General features: G+C 52.8%; 9 protein-coding genes across 9 annotated transcripts; 3 read left to right on the top strand and 6 right to left on the bottom strand.

Annotated features, from left to right (window-relative positions):
• Window positions 1–888, bottom strand: LAESUDRAFT_752306 (uncharacterized protein; the record flags this gene model as incomplete). Its single annotated transcript, XM_040911721.1, has 4 exons — window positions 1–127; window positions 197–531; window positions 587–745; window positions 801–888. Coding segments are annotated over 4 exons (709 nt in total), but the record flags the coding sequence as incomplete, so codon positions are not given.
• Window positions 889–1,059: 171 nt separating this feature from the next.
• Window positions 1,060–2,874, top strand: LAESUDRAFT_730482 (uncharacterized protein). Its single transcript, XM_040909840.1, has 4 exons — window positions 1,060–1,208; window positions 1,263–1,364; window positions 1,422–2,789; window positions 2,854–2,874. Exons 1-3 carry the CDS (start codon window positions 1,163–1,165, stop codon window positions 2,453–2,455), a joined length of 1,182 nt encoding a protein of 393 aa, XP_040760030.1. The 5' UTR covers window positions 1,060–1,162; the 3' UTR covers window positions 2,456–2,789; window positions 2,854–2,874.
• A 2,123-nt stretch (window positions 2,875–4,997) lies between these two features.
• On the bottom strand, window positions 4,998–5,471 carry LAESUDRAFT_730479 (uncharacterized protein). The gene has a single exon (XM_040909839.1). The coding sequence runs from the start codon at window positions 5,275–5,277 to the stop codon at window positions 5,056–5,058; it is 222 nt and encodes a 73-aa protein (XP_040760029.1). The 5' UTR covers window positions 5,278–5,471; the 3' UTR covers window positions 4,998–5,055.
• Window positions 5,472–5,824: 353 nt separating this feature from the next.
• Window positions 5,825–6,617, bottom strand: LAESUDRAFT_436414 (uncharacterized protein). The gene is made up of 5 exons (XM_040902456.1): window positions 6,524–6,617; window positions 6,348–6,409; window positions 6,192–6,296; window positions 5,979–6,132; window positions 5,825–5,922 (listed from the first exon to the last, which is right to left on the bottom strand). The coding sequence occupies exons 2-4, from the start codon at window positions 6,403–6,405 to the stop codon at window positions 6,011–6,013; spliced, it is 285 nt and encodes a 94-aa protein (XP_040760028.1). The 5' UTR covers window positions 6,406–6,409; window positions 6,524–6,617; the 3' UTR covers window positions 5,825–5,922; window positions 5,979–6,010.
• A 1,955-nt stretch (window positions 6,618–8,572) lies between these two features.
• LAESUDRAFT_763042 (WD40 repeat-like protein) lies at window positions 8,573–10,625 on the top strand (the record flags this gene model as incomplete). The annotated part of the gene is made up of 7 exons (XM_040913188.1): window positions 8,573–8,601; window positions 8,652–8,861; window positions 8,913–9,067; window positions 9,120–9,199; window positions 9,258–10,037; window positions 10,087–10,341; window positions 10,392–10,625. The coding sequence occupies 7 exons, from the start codon at window positions 8,573–8,575 to the stop codon at window positions 10,623–10,625; spliced, it is 1,743 nt and encodes a 580-aa protein (XP_040760027.1).
• Window positions 10,626–10,736: 111 nt separating this feature from the next.
• On the bottom strand, window positions 10,737–11,735 carry LAESUDRAFT_738867 (translation initiation factor eIF3 subunit; the record flags this gene model as incomplete). Its single annotated transcript, XM_040910939.1, has 5 exons — window positions 10,737–10,797; window positions 10,850–11,165; window positions 11,222–11,489; window positions 11,558–11,664; window positions 11,723–11,735. 5 exons carry the CDS (start codon window positions 11,733–11,735, stop codon window positions 10,737–10,739), a joined length of 765 nt encoding a protein of 254 aa, XP_040760026.1.
• Window positions 11,736–12,489: 754 nt separating this feature from the next.
• On the bottom strand, window positions 12,490–15,642 carry LAESUDRAFT_730475 (GMC oxidoreductase). The gene is made up of 15 exons (XM_040909838.1): window positions 15,345–15,642; window positions 15,214–15,292; window positions 15,032–15,159; window positions 14,965–14,982; window positions 14,894–14,915; window positions 14,747–14,842; window positions 14,605–14,693; window positions 14,432–14,550; window positions 14,081–14,328; window positions 13,996–14,020; window positions 13,686–13,943; window positions 13,438–13,631; window positions 13,307–13,375; window positions 12,903–13,245; window positions 12,490–12,843 (listed from the first exon to the last, which is right to left on the bottom strand). Exons 1-15 carry the CDS (start codon window positions 15,604–15,606, stop codon window positions 12,775–12,777), a joined length of 2,019 nt encoding a protein of 672 aa, XP_040760025.1. The 5' UTR covers window positions 15,607–15,642; the 3' UTR covers window positions 12,490–12,774.
• Window positions 15,643–17,440: 1,798 nt separating this feature from the next.
• Window positions 17,441–19,647, top strand: LAESUDRAFT_436302 (DnaJ-domain-containing protein). The gene is made up of 6 exons (XM_040902455.1): window positions 17,441–17,837; window positions 17,884–17,949; window positions 18,007–18,194; window positions 18,246–18,728; window positions 18,797–19,411; window positions 19,464–19,647. The coding sequence occupies exons 1-6, from the start codon at window positions 17,715–17,717 to the stop codon at window positions 19,546–19,548; spliced, it is 1,560 nt and encodes a 519-aa protein (XP_040760024.1). The 5' UTR covers window positions 17,441–17,714; the 3' UTR covers window positions 19,549–19,647.
• Window positions 19,648–19,734: 87 nt separating this feature from the next.
• LAESUDRAFT_435887 (Rho GTPase activation protein) lies at window positions 19,735–22,195 on the bottom strand. The gene is made up of 9 exons (XM_040902453.1): window positions 21,657–22,195; window positions 21,444–21,570; window positions 21,348–21,370; window positions 21,194–21,279; window positions 21,051–21,137; window positions 20,963–20,995; window positions 20,896–20,911; window positions 20,682–20,834; window positions 19,735–20,623 (listed from the first exon to the last, which is right to left on the bottom strand). The coding sequence occupies exons 1-9, from the start codon at window positions 21,835–21,837 to the stop codon at window positions 20,067–20,069; spliced, it is 1,263 nt and encodes a 420-aa protein (XP_040760023.1). The 5' UTR covers window positions 21,838–22,195; the 3' UTR covers window positions 19,735–20,066.
• Between the last annotated feature and the right edge of the window lie 122 nt (window positions 22,196–22,317).

The raw sequence follows: 22,317 nt of genomic DNA, 5'->3' as shown, positions 1-22,317 counted from the left end.
GGAAATCAAACACCGACAGCGTAGACGGGCAAGCCACTGAACAGCAATGTGCTGCACATACTGAACTCAACCCATTCAAGTTGCGCTGGCCACGGCTTACAGCGACACCATGAACCCGCGCTAACTCCTGAAGACCACGAAAAGGTAATCGCGGGACAAGAAATGAAAAGGGCAGCTCAACGGCAATGGAACGTACACCATATTCCCAGAGCGAGGTAACATTCTCGTGACGAAGCTGACATCGATACTTGACCGACGAATGCAATGCGAGCAGAGAGCGGGAGCCTAACACGACGGGAAACGCCCGCAGCTCAGACGTCGAAACAGAATCTGACCGTCGGGTACCGCCCCCGACGAAACTGTGACCAGTAGAGGAGTAACGCGACCGTGCATTACCAGTCGACAGCGCCTCGGTGACCGCACCGGGCAAAACAGTATAACGCGACCGCACGCTAACAGTGACCAGCGCCTCGGTGACCGCACCGGGCAGAAATGCACACAGTATGACACATAAAATGTCATTGAAAGGTGCTGGAGAATGAACATCAGCAGACAAACAGGGATATGTGTCAGCACAGACACTCACGAGTGCAATGCATCACTGCTAACATCACGCAAACGCAAAACAGGACAGCTTGAAGCAGGAGTTCAACTGTTGCAACGCCGAAAGCCGTCGGATTACACGGAGCATAACAGAGGAGGTGAAAAGCGACGATGCAGACACGCAGCATGTCGTTGAAACGCACTGACGGATGAATCTCAGCAGAGAGACAGGGGTATCTGTGAACACAGACACTCACAGCTAAAACGTGTCACCCCCAAGATGATGCAAATGCTGAATAGGACAGCAAGCACCAAAAGGCAGACTATGAAGATGCCGAAAGTCATCCGAGTACGCAGAACGTTACAGAGGTGATGTCAATGAAAAGCGACGTGGATGAAAAGCGACGCAGCTGTAGCTGAACATAACAGATCGAGCAGGTGGCGTAGACCGTGGGCAACAAATACCGAAAAAGGTGTTTTGTCCAGCTTAAGGCTGACGTAAGCAGGTCTCCGCTACCGCTGCAGCAATAGCCAAATCCATTCTGTTATTTGGAACAGTCGACTCCTTCTCTGCGCATCTGTTCTTGCATCGCAACCGACGCCTCTGTTAGCCCCCGCGATGATATACTATCTTCTTGTTTCGTTTCGCGAGGGGCTTCATGATTGTAAGCGTGGTTTTGGTTTGCGTTAGCATCATGTCTTATACCGGGGTTCTTCAGTGTTCGCTGGCGTTCTCCGTGCACGCAATCCTCGCACCGTTTTCGATGCATACTTCGTCGTTATCGACAGTGTCGTAATTTTAGGTCGATGGGTTCTGCGTTGTGAGTTTCGGATTTCTTTATGCTCTTTTGACTGGCGCTCATGATTGGTTTGTTCAGTGCTCACGCAGTGCTGTTTGTGCATACGTATCCTTCGGTCACTTCCCGGTGCGGTCACCGCGGCTATCGATGTTGTCAGTGCGCGATCGCATTGCTCGTTTCCTACGTTACATGCCGTTGGCGGCAGCTGCCGACGGTCCATGTTTGTTATGAGCGAAGACCTGAAGACATTTCCGGTATTACTTGGGTCGTCATCGTTGCTCGGCTTACAACCTGCCGTTGTGTATCGTCGTCAACTTCTTCGAAATGATGTGACATCTGCTTGGAACGAGTGCGTGTCATCCGTTGCGGTCGAAGTGCCGTTTTCTTTTCTGGTTGAACGTCTTCCGTTCCGCGCTCTTAGCGAATTGGCTCGGAGTCACAACATCGTCGTCGATTGGCGGCGACGAACGTTGGACGGTTTATGTAACCTTTTTTCTGCTCACCAATGTGGCCTGTCCTGCCCACTCACAATGAGTGTGTTCGATTTTCGATCGGATGGTCTTCATGTCATTGGCGTGGACTGTCGTGATTCTTTCGTGACTGCTCAGCTTCTCCTACGCTTTCCGATCCTTTCGCGTTGTCGTCCTGAACCCACTGTGCGCTACAGATTTTCTGGTATGGTTGACTGTCTGCGAGGTGTCCCGGATGAAACACATCCTGCGATTGTGGTAGACATCCCTATTAGGTATTTGGTGGAGCGATTACCTTTCCACGCTCTAAACGACATTGCACGCTGGCATGGGCTTTCGCCTGACGGGGAATCATGGATTGTGGACGAGTTGGTGATGAAACTGTTAACTCATCATTGTTTCCTATGTGCCCGTCGATTTCCTTCGTTCATTCCTATAAGTGTGGATTGTTCGAGCGTGAATTCGCGTGCGCGCGCAGCGTACTCTCTGGCACCGTGTATTCCGATGCCTTCGCAATCATCCGTTTGCTTTCCACCTGATCCGCTTAGTCGCATTCATAAACTTGAGATTCTCCACAGTTGGAACGATAGACTGGAATTGCCATCGGTTCACGAAAAGCCGTGTGCCGTATGCGCGACGTAGGTCCGTACTTGCAATGTGCTCACTATCCGTCTGTCTTCCATTGACCTTTCTCCTATCACTCGAGATGGAGAGGCTGTGACGAGGTTAGAACGTCAAGCGTGTTCAGCTTCTACGATCCCACCAATTCACCTTGCCGCCGATGGAGCTGCCCGAGGCGGCAACGATTCTTCTGCGATCGCGGGTGTTTAAACCTCTCTTTCGATGCCACTCGCACGCACTCACCGGACGACGTTGCCGTGTCATGGCGTATGGGCGACGCACAGTGTTGCGACGAATGTACTGTGACGGTCCAACAACCCATCGTCTTCGCCGGCACCCGTGATAGGATGGCGGTCTTATACCACGACGTCATTTAAATCAGCTACATGCACTCTCTTCCACCTGTACTTCTCACTTACCTATATTACCTACGACTCCCTTTGTGAAATCGGACGTTTGGACTCCCACCTGTTATTTGGAACCGGCGCTGCCACGCCAACTCCACCCAAGTACTAGTAGCAGGAGACGCGCCTGTGGTGCGGCAGTCACCACGTGCTCGAGTGCGCGGACCAATCAGAACCGCTCGGTCGTACACCTGAATAGCCAATGACGTGGATGTCAGCAGCTATGAACTGGACTGTTCGGGGCACGGTCGGTCGACGTACTCAGCGCTTTGCTGTGCACTCTACTAGCAGGGATCCGTGCTGAAGCCGTCAACCGGTAGCTCAGCTCGCCTCGTGTCGCAGCAGTCTTTGTCTTCTAATATTCTGACCCACTGGCAGGGCACATCCTGGGAACCATTCAACCATTTCACTGATCTGCGGCAAATGCTTATTAGGTGCTCCGATGCTGGTCGGGACATAATCTCGTAGAGTTCGACCTCCAATCGGGATGTTCATTTCAACTTCGCTTTACCACCTTCATCAACATGAGACCGGTACCCAGACCTGCCTCCCATATGCATGAAACCCTAATTGTTGGGGACGTGGCCTACACGCTATGCTCGCTGCTGCCAGCCTGCTGTTGTTATGAACGCCGGGACAAATTCAGCTCCACAGCCGGACATCCGTGACTTCCTGATTGTTCCTCGGATACCCTTTCGTTGCATGATGGAAGCTCGCGCGTCGGATGCTCGATGCCACTGATTGATACTGGTACAAGAATGGGTGATCTATGAGAAGACTGGCAAATTGACAAGCTCTGAAAGCATGACACGAGAACTGACTCTTTGTAAGCTATTCATTGTAGTCCTCCTCGGTCATTGGGCGTTTACGTCGGCAGATCTAGCTTTTTGAGCATCCAAATTTTCACGCAGCTCCAATTTATCATGCACATACGTCCAAGCGAAGTACCGTATTCTAGCTATCTATGACCACCACGGGTTCACCTTTCCTAGTGTCCATCACTTCATCCTGGCCACGAATGACCTCGACGTCATGCTTGCAGTGAGAGGACGGCTCATGAACTGCCTCACGCGATGCAGTTGCACTCGAGTCCCGCTCATACTACGTTGCTCGTGCTCTGAAACGGCAGTACGATGGACATCGATGACTCTGGACCGTTTGAGGTTTGACTTAGAGCGTGTAACGTCAGCGCCCATCCCATGCGGTTGCAATGCAGGACGGCGCCGGAGAAACGGTTCCTTACCACCAGGATCTGACCGCCTCGTATGCGACCTCGAGCTGCGGTTCTATTCGATCTCACCTCACTTGACCGCACTTTTGATGCCCCCGTGATCTCGCTTCCCCTATATACCTGCGGGTGCCTTAAACGTCCCGGTGGAGACCGGCACCACAGGCGAATTGCTCAGGGAGCTCACTTCGACGAACTCTCACGTCTTCCCGTTATATCTTGATTATCCGATCACATAGCCACCATTCGAATGCTCTAGCCTTGATGAAGCTCGTACAGCCACGAACGGCCGACCAGAGCGCCTCGGCAGACTATGTATGGTCGCGAAAAGCTGACGATTTCCTTCGTCATACGGAAGTCCATTATTTTCGTACCATGCATTTTCTTCGGACAGACTGTTCAGTCGATATAAAGCAAACTCACGAAGCATCCTGCATATACGCCTTCCCGAAATTGTATGATGATGCTGTGAAGATAATGCTTTGTATTACATCTCCGATCAACACTCTGACCTCAGCACGGACTTACTTACACCAACAGTGCCCGCAAGCTGTGTATTGCAGCGTGGGAGAAGCTCAAACTCGTTGCGTACGGAGTCATTGTGTAAGTGAGATACAGCCTCTGCGTAGCGTGCGATTTGAGAGCTCCTCCAGTGGAATTGAAGCACAGGATATGTCATAGCAGGCACGCCAAAAGGAATGACAAATACGATAAACACGGGTAGTTGAAAGAGACACGTATTACGCGAGGTCTATAGTATGGCATGTATCTACTGAGGTCGGCTATGAAGCCCTGTGACGACGTTTGAACAGCCTTCAGCCATGTAGTGCGGTGCAAAGAGAAAGAACACAGAAGAAGCTGCGCAGAAATTCTGCGCATGCAACCAGTGAGACGGAGTGCCCAAAGCTTGCGGTGTCACTTACAAATAGCAAGCAAGCACGCAATAATCGTGAATGTGACAGCTCGGCCTGGAGGTCCATTCTCTCCCCTCACACGTAGTCCTCCTCATCCGACATCATCTCCTCCTCCACTTCGCCCATTCGCTCTTCCTCGTTCACGTCCTGATGAGAATCGTCGGCGATTGCAACATTGTCCGCCATGCCGCGCGGTTCGGCAATAATTTGATTATGCTCAATAGAGCCTTGTGGGTGAGTGTGATCGGTCTCCCGTGCTTGTTCGGTGCTGCTGAGGATGTTCAATTCGAACGACATGTTCTCGACGTCCGCTTGTGACTGGAGCCCATGCTGCGATCGGACAAAGGAGGGCGCTTGGGACTGCTCTCCGCGTGTGGACCGCGCTGCAGCTCGGACGTTGAGGAGGACGCGAGAGACCAGAACGGGACCGAGTCTGTAAAATCGTCAGTGTGTATTTGGTAGAGAAAACATAAGAGAATTGCTTCACGAGGTACCCAAATAACCGACGACATTTGCAACGCTCTACCATGTGCATAGTCATGTACGACAAACTAGTTAGGATCTAGCGGAAGATATGGGATCGGCGGAAAGAGCATGCACTTACGAGGTCCAGGAAGTTCAATACGGTTGCAAGTAAGCTCAGTAGTAGTAAAGTTCTGAAAAATAAGCTTTAGACGTTGTCAAATCGATTTTGACTCCACTCCTCACATCAATTGAATTGTGCCTATGAAAATAATGGATGCAAATGTTATTCGAACTCAAAGACCCACAATCATGGTCCGATAGCCGTACCGTCTCTGAGTAGGAGTGCCGCAAGTGACAGTTTCCTCGTAGACAGGATGTCAACGGTGGATGGTCTATGCTCATTATATAGCTTGCGCCAGAGAATTGCAAGGGTCATGATGACAGCAATTGCAGTACAGGCTGTACTGACTAAGCCCACTGTGGTGCAATCGTCAACGAAGTGTGGAGGAAAACATTCTCGAGTTCGGACCCACATCTATCGAGAAACAGATAAGCCAGTACAGATTCACTGATGATACTGGCTTACATACTTTGCAACGATATCTTGTGCTGAAGTTGAACTGCTGAACAGGATGCATATGGCTGTGCTATTCAGTACAAACACAGAATATGACATGTGGGTGAAGGCTTCTCATGAATTCATCGTTAGTTAATCAAACGCATGTCCCAGTCAGAAGGAAGCGCACCACTGTAGACGCTAATGACCACCTTGACGATCACACACAATGTGAGGAGCGTAACAGGCCGTCGATCGCCACCTGTCACGGCATATGTTCGCAATATTGTAACCGCTTCGCTATGTTCGAGCTGTGAGAATGTTTCATGAAGCATACCCAGCTTGCCTTCTGAGATTATTGCGAGGAGTATGGCAATCGGTTCGCTCGCCACGAACCACACCATACAACTACAACGTAAGAATAATTAGACATGAAGAAATATGACGTGAGGGGACAACTCGCCTCTACCATATTGCGCAAGTCGAAGTTGTATCCAGACGAGACGATATTGATTCACATACCGTTACAGTGTCATTGACAGAGTTCGTGAGGGACAAAATAGAAATGACCACATAGCTCAATGCAAGCATCCGATTGGCAAAGAACAACCATGCAGAGAATGATCGCTCTCCGCAGAACAGCTGGACCTCCTGGCCGAATGTTATAACATGGTCGAAGAGTATGAGCGCTGTGTGGATGGGAGTCGTCGATAATCAGTTAGCAATAACCGATAAGTGTCCGATTTCAGACCTGCGCCCGCGATGACAGCGCAATTGTTCATAAAACTGATAACACATCATTCAATGCAGTATAGGTCCAACTAGCTGAAAGAGACGCACGTTTCCTCCCATAGAATAATTGCTTCGGATGCTGCAATAGACATGTCTAGTAGAGGGATCGGAGTATGGAGTGTGAAGCGGTTGGCAGTCGGCCCGTTTATAAGCCCATAATTCATCATGATACAATGTTACATCACCCACATACCGATATATAGTACAAACCTGTTCACCTGCAGATGGGTTCGGCAAAGCAGGGAGTGGCTCACAATGCATGGCCCTGTCACGCACACGTCAACGAAAACGGCAACTGAACGAAGTGTGCACTTCGGAATGAACGAATCCCGCATCTCACATGAGGAGGAAGGATTGTGAACAGAAATCAAATAATTGATCCGTTGCTGGCTGCCATGACAACTATACCCCACAGCCCGCCCGCCTCTTCGACGTTGTCAGAACGTTCCTAGAAATTCCCAGTTAAAGCGATGGTCTGACCGCACGTACAGGCTTGTGCAAGAGCGGGCGGGGACGCCTCCGGAAACGGCTTCGCTTGCAATACGGATCGTGACTCGAACATTCAAGGCGAGATCTCATTAGGAAACGTCCCTGGTGGAGGACCAGTTTCGAGCTCAATAAATGTCCTGGTCCTACCTGTGAAATGTCGCATTCGATGTGCTGAGCTTGCTGCCAGTGAGCCAGAACAGCAGTGTAGGGCTCAACACAACGGCGATGTGGTCTTGTCAATCATGTTACCAAAATAAACAGGGGAGACAGACGAAGAGATGTGGGCAACGGTGGAATCTCAATTGGTGATCAAGATCTGCGATTGAACAGCGGGAAGAACGGATTCTGAAGTACGGTCTGATACTATGCCAGTGGGTCTCACCTCGCATGTGATGAAGCAATTGAATTGCTAAACGGCTTGATGCAACACCAAGAACATAGGACCGGAAATCACGGAATGATTGATCCTGGGTCTAACGTTGGCAGTTCTGTAAGTGAATCTTCCATGAAGGATGTCGATGAAGCTTTGAAGCAGAGAGATTTGGACAAAGCTTGGATCAAAATGGCCATGAAAAGGCTGCACGACTCACTGAGACGTGTGCCTACTATGACGTGAGGACCGCCTCTGACTCACCGAGGTGCGCCAACGCACGCATATTTCACACCACGAGATGGCCGAAGTGTCTTCTTCCTGTCCACCGGGTTTACTTCTGAAAGAATATGTATTGGAGTCGATGCATCAACATTTATCAAGCACAGCCTAAGCTGGAGCCTCAGATTTTGCAGTGCGCGGCAGTGAGCCAAGGGAGGACGCGCCTGTGGTGTGGCAACCGGTCATTCCACCATACGCTTAAGCGCTCAACACAGACAACGGTCAGCTCCCGATTATGCAACGCCCCTTGAAGTAACGTTCGGATCGAGGAGTCATATATCATACCTCGCGACCTGTCCTAGTCCAACAGTTTATTTGACAACGTGTCGCATGTGCAAGCCGCCGGCTCACTCGTAGTATGACCCATGTAACAGGAGTATGGTGACTAATTGCAGGCATCCGCTCATCCCATCGCAAACTTCCAAAAAGCTGACGGTTTCCGGTGCTGAAGACATCTTCTTTGACAACTCCTCCTCAATAGGCGCATGGACGACTCGCTATAGACTATAGAGAGATCGTCACATGACCGCGTCTAAATGATCGTGATCGTGGCCAGCACGTGCTACCTCAATTTCTTCTGTTCTACGGTCAGGTCAACGTTGAACGCAGTGCGCAGTGCACTAGTCGGGGGACGCAGAATGAGTGGTCTAATCTCTTGTGTAGCATGGTATGTTTTTCTTCCTAGTTCAATGCATCGGTGTACAGAGATCCCCGCAGGGTGAAAAGAGGGATCGCATCCCAACATCCGGTCAAGTATGTACTGGATGAGAAGGAACTTCAACGAGTCAGCGCGCTTGCCCGCATCGAGGTCGAGGATGCTCGGAAAGAGTTAGAGTCAGCGCATAAGGCGGCTGGCATGATGGGGAAGGGCGCTGAAGGAGATGAAGCGGACGATGCAGATGAGGACGATGAAAGTGTATGGGTAGAGTGAGTCTCCTCTTCCATTCATTCTTATGGACCTGAATGGACCTATACAAGTGAAGATGATGATGCAGAAGGGAACAATTCCATGGATAAAGACGAACCTATGGATCAAGACGAGCCCGCAGAAAAGATCAAGCCGAAGAGCAAGGCCAATGACGACCTCGCAGAGTACAACTTGGATGACTACGACGACGATGGTGCTATGCCTGGTGTGTTGAATCGGGTTCTTCGCATGTATCATGGCTGATTTGCACTGCGCAGCCACGGGTCCGTTCAGCAACATCAAGGGCCTCACATATTACCGCAACAACGATGAGGACCCATATATCACCCTTAAAGAGGTCAGACGATGTCGCTTCGATCCGACCCGTTCGCACACTTACGATAACGGTATTCCAGGATGATGAGGAAGACGAGCGACAAGAGCTCGAGATTCTTCCCACTGACAATCTGCTTGTCGCCGCAAAAACAGAAGACGAGATCTCACAACTTGAGATCTACGTCTACGACGAGTCGGAAGAAAACCTCTATGCTCACCACGACCTTATGCTTCCTGGCTTCCCCCTCTGTCTCGAGTGGCTCGATTTTCCTCCCGTTACCTCCCCTGCCGCGCAGGCCACCTCTACGTCGTCCGCAAAACAATTTGGCAACTACATCGCAGTCGGCACGCTTGAGCCCGAGATCGAGATCTGGTCGCTCGATACCTTGGAAACGATGTACCCCGACATGGTTCTCGGACGCCCAGACAAGACAGCCGCGCACGTCCCAATGCCTCTCGGGACAGGTAAGAAAAAGCGCAAGAAGACGAAGCACCGCGCGACCTCCTCCGCCTACCACGTCGACGCCGTGCTGTCACTCTCGTGGAATCGCACACACCGTAACTTGCTTGCGTCCGCCTCGGCTGACCGGACGGTCAAGCTGTGGGATCTGAGCCGCGATCCGACGATCAACGGCGAGGGCGGAGAGGGCGAAGGTGCTCTGCGCAGCTTCGACGTGCACAAAGACAAGGTGCAGGCCGTCCAGTGGAATGAGAAGGAGCCTACGGTGCTGCTGACTGGCAGTTACGATCGCACCGTCAGGACCTTCGATTCGAGAGCACCAGATGCTGGCGTCGGGGCAATAGTAGGCGCCGATGTGGAGGCGATTCGATGGGATCCCTGGGAGGCGCACGCATTCTACGTATGTACAGATCATTGGATTCACCATTTGTATGCTCACATCATTGCAGGTTTCGCTTGAAAATGGACATGTAGTCAACTTCGATGCACGAACGCTGCCCTCAAATCTCGATTCGCCGTCTCCGGCTCGCTTCACGCTCTCAGCACATCACGGCGCAGCATCTGCACTGGACGTTAATCCGCACATTCGTGGTTGTATCGTGACAGGCGGGACAGACAAGATCGTGAAGGTATGGAACGTGAACGAGGATACAGATCTCGGGAAGCGCGATGTCAGTCTCGTTATCTCCAGGGACCTCGGCGTCGTGGGTGCTTTTTGCATTGTTTGTGCTTCTAATCACTCACGGCATCTCAGGGAAAGGTGTTTTCTGCATTGTGGTCGCCGGACGATCCTCTGACCCTGGCTGCCGCCGGTTCGCAAGCCAAGTTGCAAGTGTGGGATGTCGGCGCCAATGCTGGCGCTAGGAAAGCTCTCGCACCGAAGATGGCTGAAGCTGGCAGAATTTTGAAGGAGAAGACTGGTGGTGGTGTCATTGGGGTCGTTAGCGACGAGGAGGAGAGCAGCGGTGATGAAGCGGAGGATGAGTGAATTGCTTCATATCTACAATATATATCGGGGTCTCTGGTCTGCTGTCACTTCGTGGAATGCCACAAGATGTGCAAGTGGGATACCGCAGGGCTACAAAAGGCATGCAAGGTGCTACATGAAATCATTGTCTGCAAAGTCATCCAGCGCCTCGTCGTACGCCGTCGTGTCAATCCTGAAAAAGGGAGTCAATGGCGAATAGGAAATCTGAGACGGTGTATCCGTACTTGTTTGCCAGTTTAGCTGCACCAAGGACCGGCTTCGCAGAGAGCTTTGGTTTTTTCTTTCCGGAAGCCTTATCCTTCTGCTCTTTCTGCTTCTCGTTCGCCAGTGTTGTTAGCACGCTGGCCGTCTTGCGAACCTCGACGTCTCGCAGTGGAATCGCCAACGAGCGGACGTGGTATTCGAGGAAGGCGGCATACAGCGGCTTGTCCTGGTGTCGCTTGATGATAAACTCAATAATCTGGTCCGAGAACTTGATAAAGTCCTCCTTCGTCCGAGGCTGGGCAGAGATGAGTGAGTCTAGCTCCGAAGACGAGGTGCCTGTCGCAGTGCAGGATTAGCCGACGCATCCCAAACACTGTGCAAGGAATACTCACCTCCAAGTGCAGCAGCACCGAGAAGTTCGCTAGCGTTGGCCAGGTCTGCTTGCAGTTCCCTTTCCTGGTCTCTTCTTGCCTTCTCCCTTGGGTCGAGCACGGCATCCTCATCGTACTCTTCGTCTTCAGCGACTGCACGCGCCGCTTTTGCTGCTTCAATCTCCGCGAGCTTCGCCTTCAGAGTCCCCTTCTTCTTCGGAGGTGCCGCGGCGGCTGCTGCAGGTTTCGCAGGCTTCTCTTCCTCATCCGAGGATGCCTCCCAGTCACTCTGATCAACGCGATCGCGAAGAAAATGTCAGATACTTGAAGATGATAGAAGGCAACAATATCACGCACGATTGGGGCATCGTCCTCCTCATCTTCGCCCTCCCATTTACTCTTCACGGGCTTCTTCGCGATCGGAGCAGGCGGCGCAGTGGTGGGTATTTCGTCCTCTGAAGATTCTGCACTCTTGCGTTGGTGAGTAACATAGACATAGCTACAGCAAGCAAATGATTGTACCCCAGTCAGACATTGTGGGACGGTAGGAAGGGCGCGGGGGTGGATGTAGTACAACAAACACAAGCATGAATGGCTTGCTCTCCGTACTAGTTTACTTCAGATCTCAGATTGATCGTGCTCGGCATTATCCGATCGCGGTGGTGGCCAACTGGCCACTCTTGCTTTGCGTTCGACCTCATGCTTGGAACTCTGACGCTCGAACGTTGGCTCGGCTCGTCTTGCAGTGCGATATAGCAGCTATATATGATTGTTTTCGACGAAATTATCTGCTACTCATTCCATCGTCAAGAAATTCCGGCAAACGCTTGCGGACAAGTTCCAGGACGTTTTGCTTGCACAATCGCAGCACTGAGAGATCTTCTTTCAAGGCGTATCGATTGTCACTCAATTCTGAGGCCAGTTGATTTGTGTGACCTATAGGTTATCATTAGTTTGCTACGCAGCGATTCTCATGGGCTACGACGTTCGTATCGCGCCGCATGCGTTGGCGCTCGGAGCTCAGACAAGCTCATCATCGGTCATTTGTTGCTCGCCCTCGACCCCGCCGTTGTTCATCAAGCAAAAGTCATGATTCGAGCCGCCTGAATCGATGCGCTTTCTCTACAGGTCTCCAAGGGCTTCTTTGGACGATGGACTGAGCTACCAATATCACGATCTCCCAGGTAACCTTGGGAGTCTCGTCAGCCACCGCAAGAGTGGACGCATGCGCATTGCACCCTCAGCCTGAAAATAGCTGTTGTATACGTTTTGATGCGTATCGGCAAAGTGAGGTATTGATATCGTGGGCAAGCACTGACCTCCTCTACGTGAAGATGTCGCCAAATGACATCTTCCGAATGGGCAGTTGAGCGGTGAATGAAGTACAAGGTAACACGTCAGTCGATACTATCCAAATAACTATAGTACATCGTCTCATTAAAACACAGTAGCACGCGACAATGAGAGAGATCACACCATTCCTTCGCCAGGGCAAATGAGCTTACAGTCGCACAAGCGAGGTTAACGTGGGCATAAAACCGCATGTGTCGCAGATACGTCCAACTTGGTAGCCCTTATACTGACTTGACTGCGTCTTTGATCAAATCGGCTGCCTTCTCTGCCACGGCAATCGTGGGTGACACCTACAAAATTCAGGGTCGGTGAGGAGTGACTAACGTGCCCAAGCTGCGGAACAACTTGCCGTATGTCCCGAAGTGATTAACGGGAAAACGCTTGCGTCCACGACTCTCAGGCCCTTCACCCCATAAACCCTCAAATAAGGATCCACAACACCGCCTTCTTCACGCGGCGCCATGCGCGCAGTGGACGTAGGATGATACAGCGTTTCCACCCTGTTCCGTACGAGCTTAGCAATCTGACCGTCCGTCATCTCGTGCAAGTTGTGGTTGAGGATGTCCACAGGCTCTGAGAGAGCGAGGCCTGTAGGGTCCAACAGAGAAGAGAGCGGCTCTGTTTGGATGAGGCGGCCTACGAGGCGGGCGGCGCGGACGAGGACAGCTACATCATGATCTGTAGATAGGTACCTGTAGCGATCAATCGTTTATCCTCCATATATTAGCAGGTCTGCAAACGTGGTAGTCTTACTGTGGGTCGATGATAGGAGCGTCCGACGGGTCCGAAGATTGCAATCGGATGGTTCCCTTGCTGGTTGGCCTGTCGGGACAAGCATTGTTTAGGAGTCAATGCCTGCATTGAGGAGAAAAAAAATGTCCGACCTGAGGAGTACCGTGTGCAAAGCAAAGTGATGCCCCTTGGGGAACCTCCCGAATCCGTGCTCAGTCCACGACAGCGGGCTTACGAAGAGCTCGATATCTGGAGCCCCGGGTCCAGAGGTTGAATCGGCTGGGATACCATCGGCGCTGTACAGAGACGTATCGGACGAACGAGCGAAGGCAGCCGCCTCTGCAACCTGTCACACAAGTCAGTGCCGTGTTTGACGTTGCGAGAAGCAAGACGGACTTACGTTCGAAGTCATCGGTCCGCTGCGAAAGAGCGCATATTGCAACATTACGCTCATGGCCATTAAGATATTGCGCGGTTTCAACACACTGCCTGGGTCTGAGTTAAGGCCTGAGATCATTGAGCGGCTCTTGTCACGGAAGTGATAATCCACCGAGGGGTGATCCATGAGATGTGCTCCAACGCCAGGTAGGTCGACCAACACCGGAATGTTATGTTCTGCGAGATGATCAGAAGGGCCAATGCCAGACAGCATGAGGATCTATATCGCATTTATGAACAGACTGTCGCACGTCGCAAGAGAGCAAGGGCACCTGAGGAGTATGTACGGCTCCGGCACTTGCGTTCAAGAAAGTCAGCGTCAAGTAACGGTAGTTGGCGAGCAATATCGATACTTACGACACAACGACTTCTTTCTTCGCTTTGACCTCGAAAGTCTTACCCTGTCCGTTCTTGAATCTGACAGCGACAGCACGAACAACTACTTCTCCTCCTTCGACAGTTTGCCCCAACACGATCTTCGTGACTTGCGCTTGGGTTGCTACCACCAAGTTGGGCCGGGCGAGAACCTCTGGCGTAAGATAGGCCGACTCAGTCGTGGCGCGACGCATTTGTGGGTCGATAAATGTCACTGAAAGGCGGACCAGCTTTGAGAATTCAATGCCTAGATTCAGATAAATAAAAGCTCACTGGTCTATCGAGATCAATCGTCATCAGACGACGAGGACAGGAGTGCAGAAGTGAACACACCTTGCTCGATCCCAATGTTCCTTTATGTGTATTAAAATCCGGGACATTGGGCAAACCAGCCTTGTCGCAAGCCTCCAAGAACGTTTTCGATGTATCAGACGCATACCCATAGTACCCGACTGAACGAAACGTTCAATCATCTATTCGTTCACTTGGAGGCATTGGGGACTGACCATCTAACGGGCCCGCAGAACCTCGGAGAGCGACATCTACGAGGGAATACTCTTTGCTTGGGTGAAACTTCTCGAATTTTGTGAAATAACTGGTGAACGGAGGTCAGACTTCACTGCATGTTAAACAGAACGCTTCGGCTACCGGTTGAAGTCCTCATAGGTCCAACCAGAAGCTCCCTCCTGGCCGTGCTGCATCGCAGCCCATTCATCATAATCCGAAGGGGCACTGTGATGAAAGCTGCTGCACATCAGCGTCATACCTTCAATAACAGTATAGGGGACGCCTTACATCATAGCATTCATTGACGAGCCTGAGGCGAAGATGAGCAGATGCTGATATCAACTCAAGAGGATACTTACATCCTCCGAGCATCCTCCCTAAAGAAACATAAGACAACAGCGGGAAGGAGAGGAAAACGTTGCTCACCCCTTGGCCAATACCTCGACTTTGCCCCTGCATTGACCTGGGGCACCGTATACAGATTATAGTCAGAGCCGGAATGGAAGAACCTTTGATATAGAACAGGAACACGAGCTAGAGGGTTTTGCGCCGAACTTCGAGTATAAATCGCGTTAGCAAAGGGTGTGATGTATTCTTGTAACTCCTACCTCTTGCCCGCCTCCAGAAGCAACACTCGAATGGTAGGGTCCTCAGACAAGCGAGAGGCAAGCACACAACCAGCAGTGCCTGTGGACGCCCGTTGATCTTCACGGTTGGAGGGCGTCAATGATCAACTCACCTCCGCCCACGATGACCACGTCGTATTCCTCAGGGTCATACTGGTCCTCGCTGCTCTTAACTTGCCGTCCCACGCGTCCAGGATCGCTGATCACTTTAGGCACGGTCTTGTTCGAAAATAGATGACGCAGCACGACCCTGAGCGCTCCTAGCACCGCTGTTGTTGCCAATACAGTCCGCAGAGCCTTTGCGACGGCCGGAGTGCGGAGCAGGGCGACGAGTCGATTAATCGTTTCCGTCAGCTGCACTTGCCTTGGCTGCATGGCTGTTCAAAGGAGTCAAAGGTGCGTGCGGCGCAGTATAAAACCGTCGGAAGCTCATCATGATGCGCGATGCCCACGGGTTCTTACCAGAAGGCATGATTCCCATGATCTGTTCGGTCAGATGGCCTGGGCAAGACAATCCCCACCTCTTCCCATGTGGTCACTGCGCTTAACCGTGATCCTGTGATTGCCGCTTTACCTCCCACCATCGCGCATTGTCATGCCCGTTAACAGTTGATTGTGTCGGGCACCGGGAGCTGGCACCTCAGTCGTCCAGCCGGAGAGCGGACTCAAGGCCAACAACATGGTAGCCAAAAACGACTATCAGGATCGCCTGGTGCGAGCCACTTGATAGATGATGGTAGCTCATGGCCTGTGCCAGTGCCCACGGAAGTATCGGAACAATCAACTGTCTAGCTACGCTCTATGCCTCTACCGAAACTTCTTCTTGGGCTAGAGGCATCTGAAAGACCGTTACTGCCCATTATCCGCCATATGCTCCAGGCCCCAGGCTCTGCAAGTCTTCCGCAGCTTCATCCATCCTCATTTTGCTTCGGAATTTTCCATCCTTGCTACTCTCTCGTCGATAACGGCACCGAAATGCGGCATTTTACTGGGACCGTTGGGCATTCTACTCGGTTCGTGAAACCAACTACGTCATCTGCAGTGCAGATTGGTTGCGCGAGGAAGCACCTAACATGATCATGGTCTTTCTGGCAACCTTGGCTGGTCATCACTGCGGCAACAGATACTGCGTTGAAGAAAAGATTGCAGCGAAGTCGGCCATGCGAGCCCGGCCCAGCCTGCTCGTTCTGGCTGATCTGCCCCTGAATCATGAGAACAAACGTTTGACGTCCGTTCCGGCGAGCAGACCACGTCATCATGAATTCTCACCAGGATTTCCTCTCCAAAGTACACAGCAAAGCATGCTCTCAACATGTATTGGGGGACGCGAGGTCTAAAGCTAACATCCCTTCATACAAATGCACAATGGTATAGCGACGCTTTGCGCTGTCGAAACACATCACTTCTCTCAGCGTGCCTAAAGCAGCCCACCGCTCGTTGAGCCATATGATATTCCTGGTACTCGACTGCGAACAACCGCATGTGTGCTCTTGGGGTCGGAAACCTCCATTTTGTTATGTCAATGGCTAATAAGAGATTTGGACGACATGGTGCGACAGGTATAAAACGCGTCTGCACAGTGCGTGTCCGTGTCACCTTTGAGGGCACCTTCTGCACCTCACGTCTCGTTTCACGTAAAATCTGTTGCTCGCTGACATCTCCGACAAGTAGGTCCGTCCGCGAAACGCTCTGCGGTACTTCTCAGAGACAGAGAGCCAATCGAGAAAAACGCCCTATCGCTTTCCGCGTTAGAGTCCGGTGCATCTTATCATCGACAACCTCCGTCCTTTGATTCGCTCTTCGCGCTGATATCTCATTCACCACCTTGTCACAGCGCGGCTCGCGGTTTGCTGCAGTGGAGGATTACATCCGCATCGATCTCATATCGCATTCTTTCATTGATTCCGTATCATTCTCGCATCGCCAACAATTAACCGCGTCGTTCGGATGCGAAAGCACGAGGTTCATTTGTCTTCAAAGATCGCGCTGCCTCCATATGGTGAGAGGCGCGGAATCTCACCATCACGCATGTCTGGAAAAGTACCACCACGCTCGCATGCCAATGGGAACCACGGAATTTCGCTGTCCCGACCCTAGACTTAACTCGACATTTGTTGCCGCAATAGTCATATCGAGCCCATGGTTCCTTTTTCTTTCGATCAGGTGGTACACAGCTGCAGCTGCTATAGATCTAGCAGGGAGTTCCGCTTATTACATTGATGACCCGTACAGGAAACGTAGCATGTCAAACAAATCTCCCGCGATCAGCAAGGCAGACATGAGGTGTCATGGAAAAGTACCATTTCCCATCTTGTCGACTGTACTCAGTAATCTGGACATGCCGCCCTACACGATCAGTCTACGTGGCATCTTGACTTCCCACTCTGTTCCGGACAATTAACCTCAAAATACATAAAGTTGCCATCGGCGAGACCAGGGCCCGTACATTCCCATGCCCTCTGGCATATCTACCCATTCTTCAGATGGTGTCTCGTCGTGACATTGCTACTAAGGCTGTGCAGATCCCGCAAGCGAAGTGTTTTGACGTTCTTGGTCTCAAGCCCGATGCTACTGAAGAGGAGATCAAACTAGCCTACAAGCAGCTTGTGAGACACTCCTCGACTCGGTTGGCATGTTGTTGATGTGCCACAGGCATTGAAATGGCACCCAGATCGCCATATCAGTGATAAGGAAACTGCTCAGAAGATGTTCATCGAGGTATGTGCTGCCTAAGAAACAAGGCTTAATGACGCTTAATGTGATCATTCACTAAAGATCGACGAGGCTTATCGAACTTTGCTCGCTGCGCTTCAGTACGAAAATCACGAAGCGCCTCATGTTCCTGATCCTGAGCACAGCAGTTCATGGGCTCCTTCGATGTCGGCACCTTCGTTCTCGTCTATTCCAAGTACACCCGTCAGCATGACTTCGGAGAGCGACAGACACCGCGACGGAAAATCAAAGTACGATATTCTGCACGATACTCCTTGTTTTAAGTTGATTGCGACGCACAGGCAATCCAAGCAAAGCGCTATGCCTTCGACAAAAGCACGATCGCCGACTGAAAAAGCTGATCATATTCCTAGAGCACCATCCACGAAGAATCGTTATAAACTTTCTGCTTATGATTTCGCGCAAGAGTTCGCATGCCCCATGTCTCAGAAGTCTTCAGTTAAGCGCTCCGCGAAGTCTAATAGAGTACAGGGAGAGACATCGAGTGCCCATCAATACGAAGCGACTGATCCGCATCCCCGCTCCGTCATTTCTCAGACCTCGAATTCAGGAGATTCCGCAGCTACCTCGTCTACCGGTAGCTCATTGCCTCCACATTGGCGCGTCACCGTAACGCATAACAAGACCATCGCTAGTAGACATCTCATGCGTCACGGAGATGGTCCCGGCCATAAAGGAGCTCCAGCCAGTCATGGCATGCTACCTGACAAGCTCTATCCTGATGCATTTAGGAAACGCCAAACGCGTCAACGTTCCGAAAGCAGGTAAGGCCTTCACGTCGGGATCCTTAACTGAAATGTTGAATGCTAAATCGATGAACGTCTATAAGCAGTCTGCACGGCCTGCACAAGAGAGCCAAGCACTCCGAAGATGCCATAACTTATGAACACCTGGATTTGAGCACTCGCGTTCCACCTTTCCATTCTACAGATTCCAAGAACGACTGGATCTTCCCGCTCCACGTCACTCTGGAGGAGCTATACTACGGCATTGTCCATCGTTACAGTATAGCGCGCACACGCTTGTCTGGACAACTCGAGGATGTGAAGGTCAACATTGACGTCTCTCCTGGCTGGTGCAGCGGCACGCGGGTCTGTGTCTTGGGCGTCGGAAATGAGTGCGAGGACGGGTCTTTCCAGGATATCACCTTCATCGTTGAGGAAGTGCCGCATCCGCGGTTCACAAGGTTGGACGATGATCTTGTCGTTTCTGTGCAAGTGCTACCGGTTAGGACGCACCCAAGTCCTCACATGCCTCCGCAGAAGAGGCCCGGAGAGAAGTCAGCGCATCCTGGCGAGGTGGTCGTGCAAGGCCTGGACGGCGAAGAATACGCATTGACAGTACCCCGCGCGTCCGTCAAGGGTGCTGACGGGACGCGTATCGTCGGAGCTGGTATGCCCGTCTTGAGAGATGGAAGAATGGTTGGCAAAGGTGACTTGCTCATCAAGTGCGCATTTCCTCCCTTCCCTGGCGTGCCGTGGTTGAAGGAGCTTTGTTAGGTGGGAGTTTGGCCATGCCGAGAAAGATGCTGTACAGCGGTCACGGTGGCATACCCTGAAGGACGTGCTCCATTGGCGGTCTTGATGATCTCACTTGCGCTTTCAACAAGTTGCTAGACATGATTTGCGACCGAGATAGATGGCAACACTGTAAGTATCACACTTCCTGACCACGACCTGCATGCATTAGATACATGGTATAGCAATGCATAAAATTCCACCTCCGTCAGAGTGCAGCCCCTTGGTCACTACTGGTGCGGTTTCACAGACGGTCAATCGTCTGCTATGATGTATCAGGAATCAAAGGGCCAGATAGGGGCCAACAATTATAGATGCTATATATACATGATCGCTTGTCTGAGGTACGATAAGAACCGTTCGTGGCGAGATGGACGAGCACGGAGCGAGGGATAAGTACGACGACAACATATACGCAGTATTGGAACAAACAACCCGGCCGCACAGCATGCGGCAGTATGAAATAGGGGGTAGCAAGAAACAAACGTGGTATACTCGAGGAGCGGACAACGGCGAGCCCGCGTCTACCGGGACTGGGACAACGGAAGAACGGAGGAGAACAAACGGTTCGGGACGAGGTCGGCGTTAACCCGCGGGTGCGGGACCTTCGCCCGATCCTTCTGTATAGCCATGGTGCGACGCCCGTTGTTTCCTCATCTTCGCATGTCTGTCCTCCTCCGCGCCCCCGCCCACCGCATGCGCCTGCCTCCCCGGTTTCCGCGGCGGAAGCGTCCTGCTCCGCGTAACGCCCACCACCGAGCTCTCCGCGCGCGACGGCGGCGACTCGAGCACGGGCGAGAGCTCCCCGCCCTCCGCCGACGCATGTATGCTGGAGGACCGCTCCGTCGTGGTGCGCCGCCGCGTGATGCGCCGCGCGCCCGCTTGGCCGGGCACGCGCTTCCACCCGCCGGACACGGCGTGCTCGTCGTCGGAGCTGGAGAGGAGGTCCGTGTGCTCGGAGGCGGCGGGCGGGACGGTGACGGCGCTGTCGGAGCGCGCGGGCGGTGGTGGGATGTCGAGCATGAACCAGTCTTGGTGGGCGATGAGGAACTCGAGCACGTCTTGGCTCAGCTGGTGCTCCTGTGGCGAGAGCTCGTGGCTCGGATGCGCGATCAGCGCGGGGCGGAAGATCACTGCGAGATCTGGGGGGGTTCATCGTCAGCCGCGTGTGTGCGCTTCACGACTCATCGCCGCACGTACTCTTTGCGGTCATGAGGTTCTTGTCTGATTTCCGCGCGAACACCGAGAGGAGGTCGAGCACGTAGAGGAGGAGGTACTGGTTCGCGCGGGGCATCGAGCGGATGAGCCGCTTGTACGTCTGGATCACCTCGTCCTGGTTGAACGGTTTTTTGGCTGCGCTAAGCGTGTGAGACGGGCGGGGCTCTCTGCTCTCTGAGCAAGCGTGCGTGCTCACCAAGTGCATCGCGGAACTGGTAAACGGGTCGGTCAGCGACTCAACGAGCGAGAGGGGGCGCACTGACATAATGGTACATGTCATGGGGTATCACAGATTCCTGCGCGGGCTGGGATGAGCGCGTGAAGGGATGGGAAGGGAGGGGTGGGACGTACGGGCATTTGGGTGAGGTATCGTCGGAACACGCTTGCGACGTCGTGTGTCGTGTAGTGCTCCTTTTTCCATTCGAGGTTCTTGCCATACTGTGGGGTGTGAGCACGACTGGGTACGGAAGAACCGGGTCCCTGCTCGGACGTACTCTAGGAGGAGACTCGAAGGCCGCCTGCAACTCTCGCATCCGCTTGGCCGATCCGTTCACGCGAAAGGTCCCCTCCACCTCCGTCGCTGGCACCCCCGACGTCAGCCCGCAGCGTGCAAGGGGCGCAGCAGCAGCAATAGGAGGCAGCACTCACCGTTCTCCTTGAGATAAAGGCCACTGCACCACACGCACCCACAACCGTATCAGCCCATCAGCGCGACGAGCCCTGATCATATGTTTGGGAACGCACCACTTTGCCACGACGACGGGGATGTAGCCCCACACATACAGCTCTCCATTCGCATTCGCGGTCGAGATCTGCACACTTGCGTACTTGAGGCTCTCCTTGAGCGGTTTGCCAAACACCACGCCCTCCCCTGTATCACATCCATCCGTCAGCAATCGCCCCGCACCGACTCCGAAACAAAGCAAAAGCCAGAAAAAGATTTAAGAAAAAACTCGCCTTTCTTCTCCTCCGCCTCCTTCTTCGCCTGCTGGGCGAAGCGAAAATGGTTCCACCAAGCCTTCAGACTGGCCTTGGTCTGCTGTAGTGGCTCCTGCTGTGCAGGCAGCCCAGTGGCGTTGGCGGTGGTGGCGGTGGTAGTGGTGGCTGTGGCGGTGGCGGTGGTGGTGGTAGCGGTCATGAGCTGCGAGTGTGATTCAAGCGGCTGCGCGCGAGCGTCGGGACTGGAGTGCGGGGACGAGCGGGGTTGTGGGCGGGGCGCAGAGATGGCGGCGGCGGACTCGGAGGCGGAGGCGACGGCGGTCGTGTTCGCACGGCGGCGCGCCCGTGGTAGGAAGCCCAACAGTGGTCTGCGGCGGCGCGAGGCCAGCGTAGGGAATGATGATCCAGAGTGGCGGTGTGAGTCGCGGTCGACGAGCCCAGCGCCGTGCACGGCTGAGATGAGCGCGAGTCGGATGGCCTCCAGCTTGTGTGCGTGCTGTGATTTCTGGCGGCAGGCGATCAACGACAACTTGAAAGTGGGGGAAGCGCGGTGGAGGACGCTGCTATCTATCTGAATCCCTCTCCCGACCAAGCGTTCGACGCCTTCCTATTACTCGAATTACGGCGTATGAAGCCCTTCCACAGGAGGCTCTTTTATATCCCGGCTCTCGGGGCCGCC

This window comes from Laetiporus sulphureus, assembly GCF_001632365.1.
Source record: "Laetiporus sulphureus 93-53 unplaced genomic scaffold LAESUscaffold_50, whole genome shotgun sequence".
Classification (NCBI taxonomy): Eukaryota; Fungi; Basidiomycota; class Agaricomycetes; order Polyporales; family Laetiporaceae; genus Laetiporus; species Laetiporus sulphureus.
This window is presented reverse-complemented; position numbering and strand designations above follow the sequence as displayed.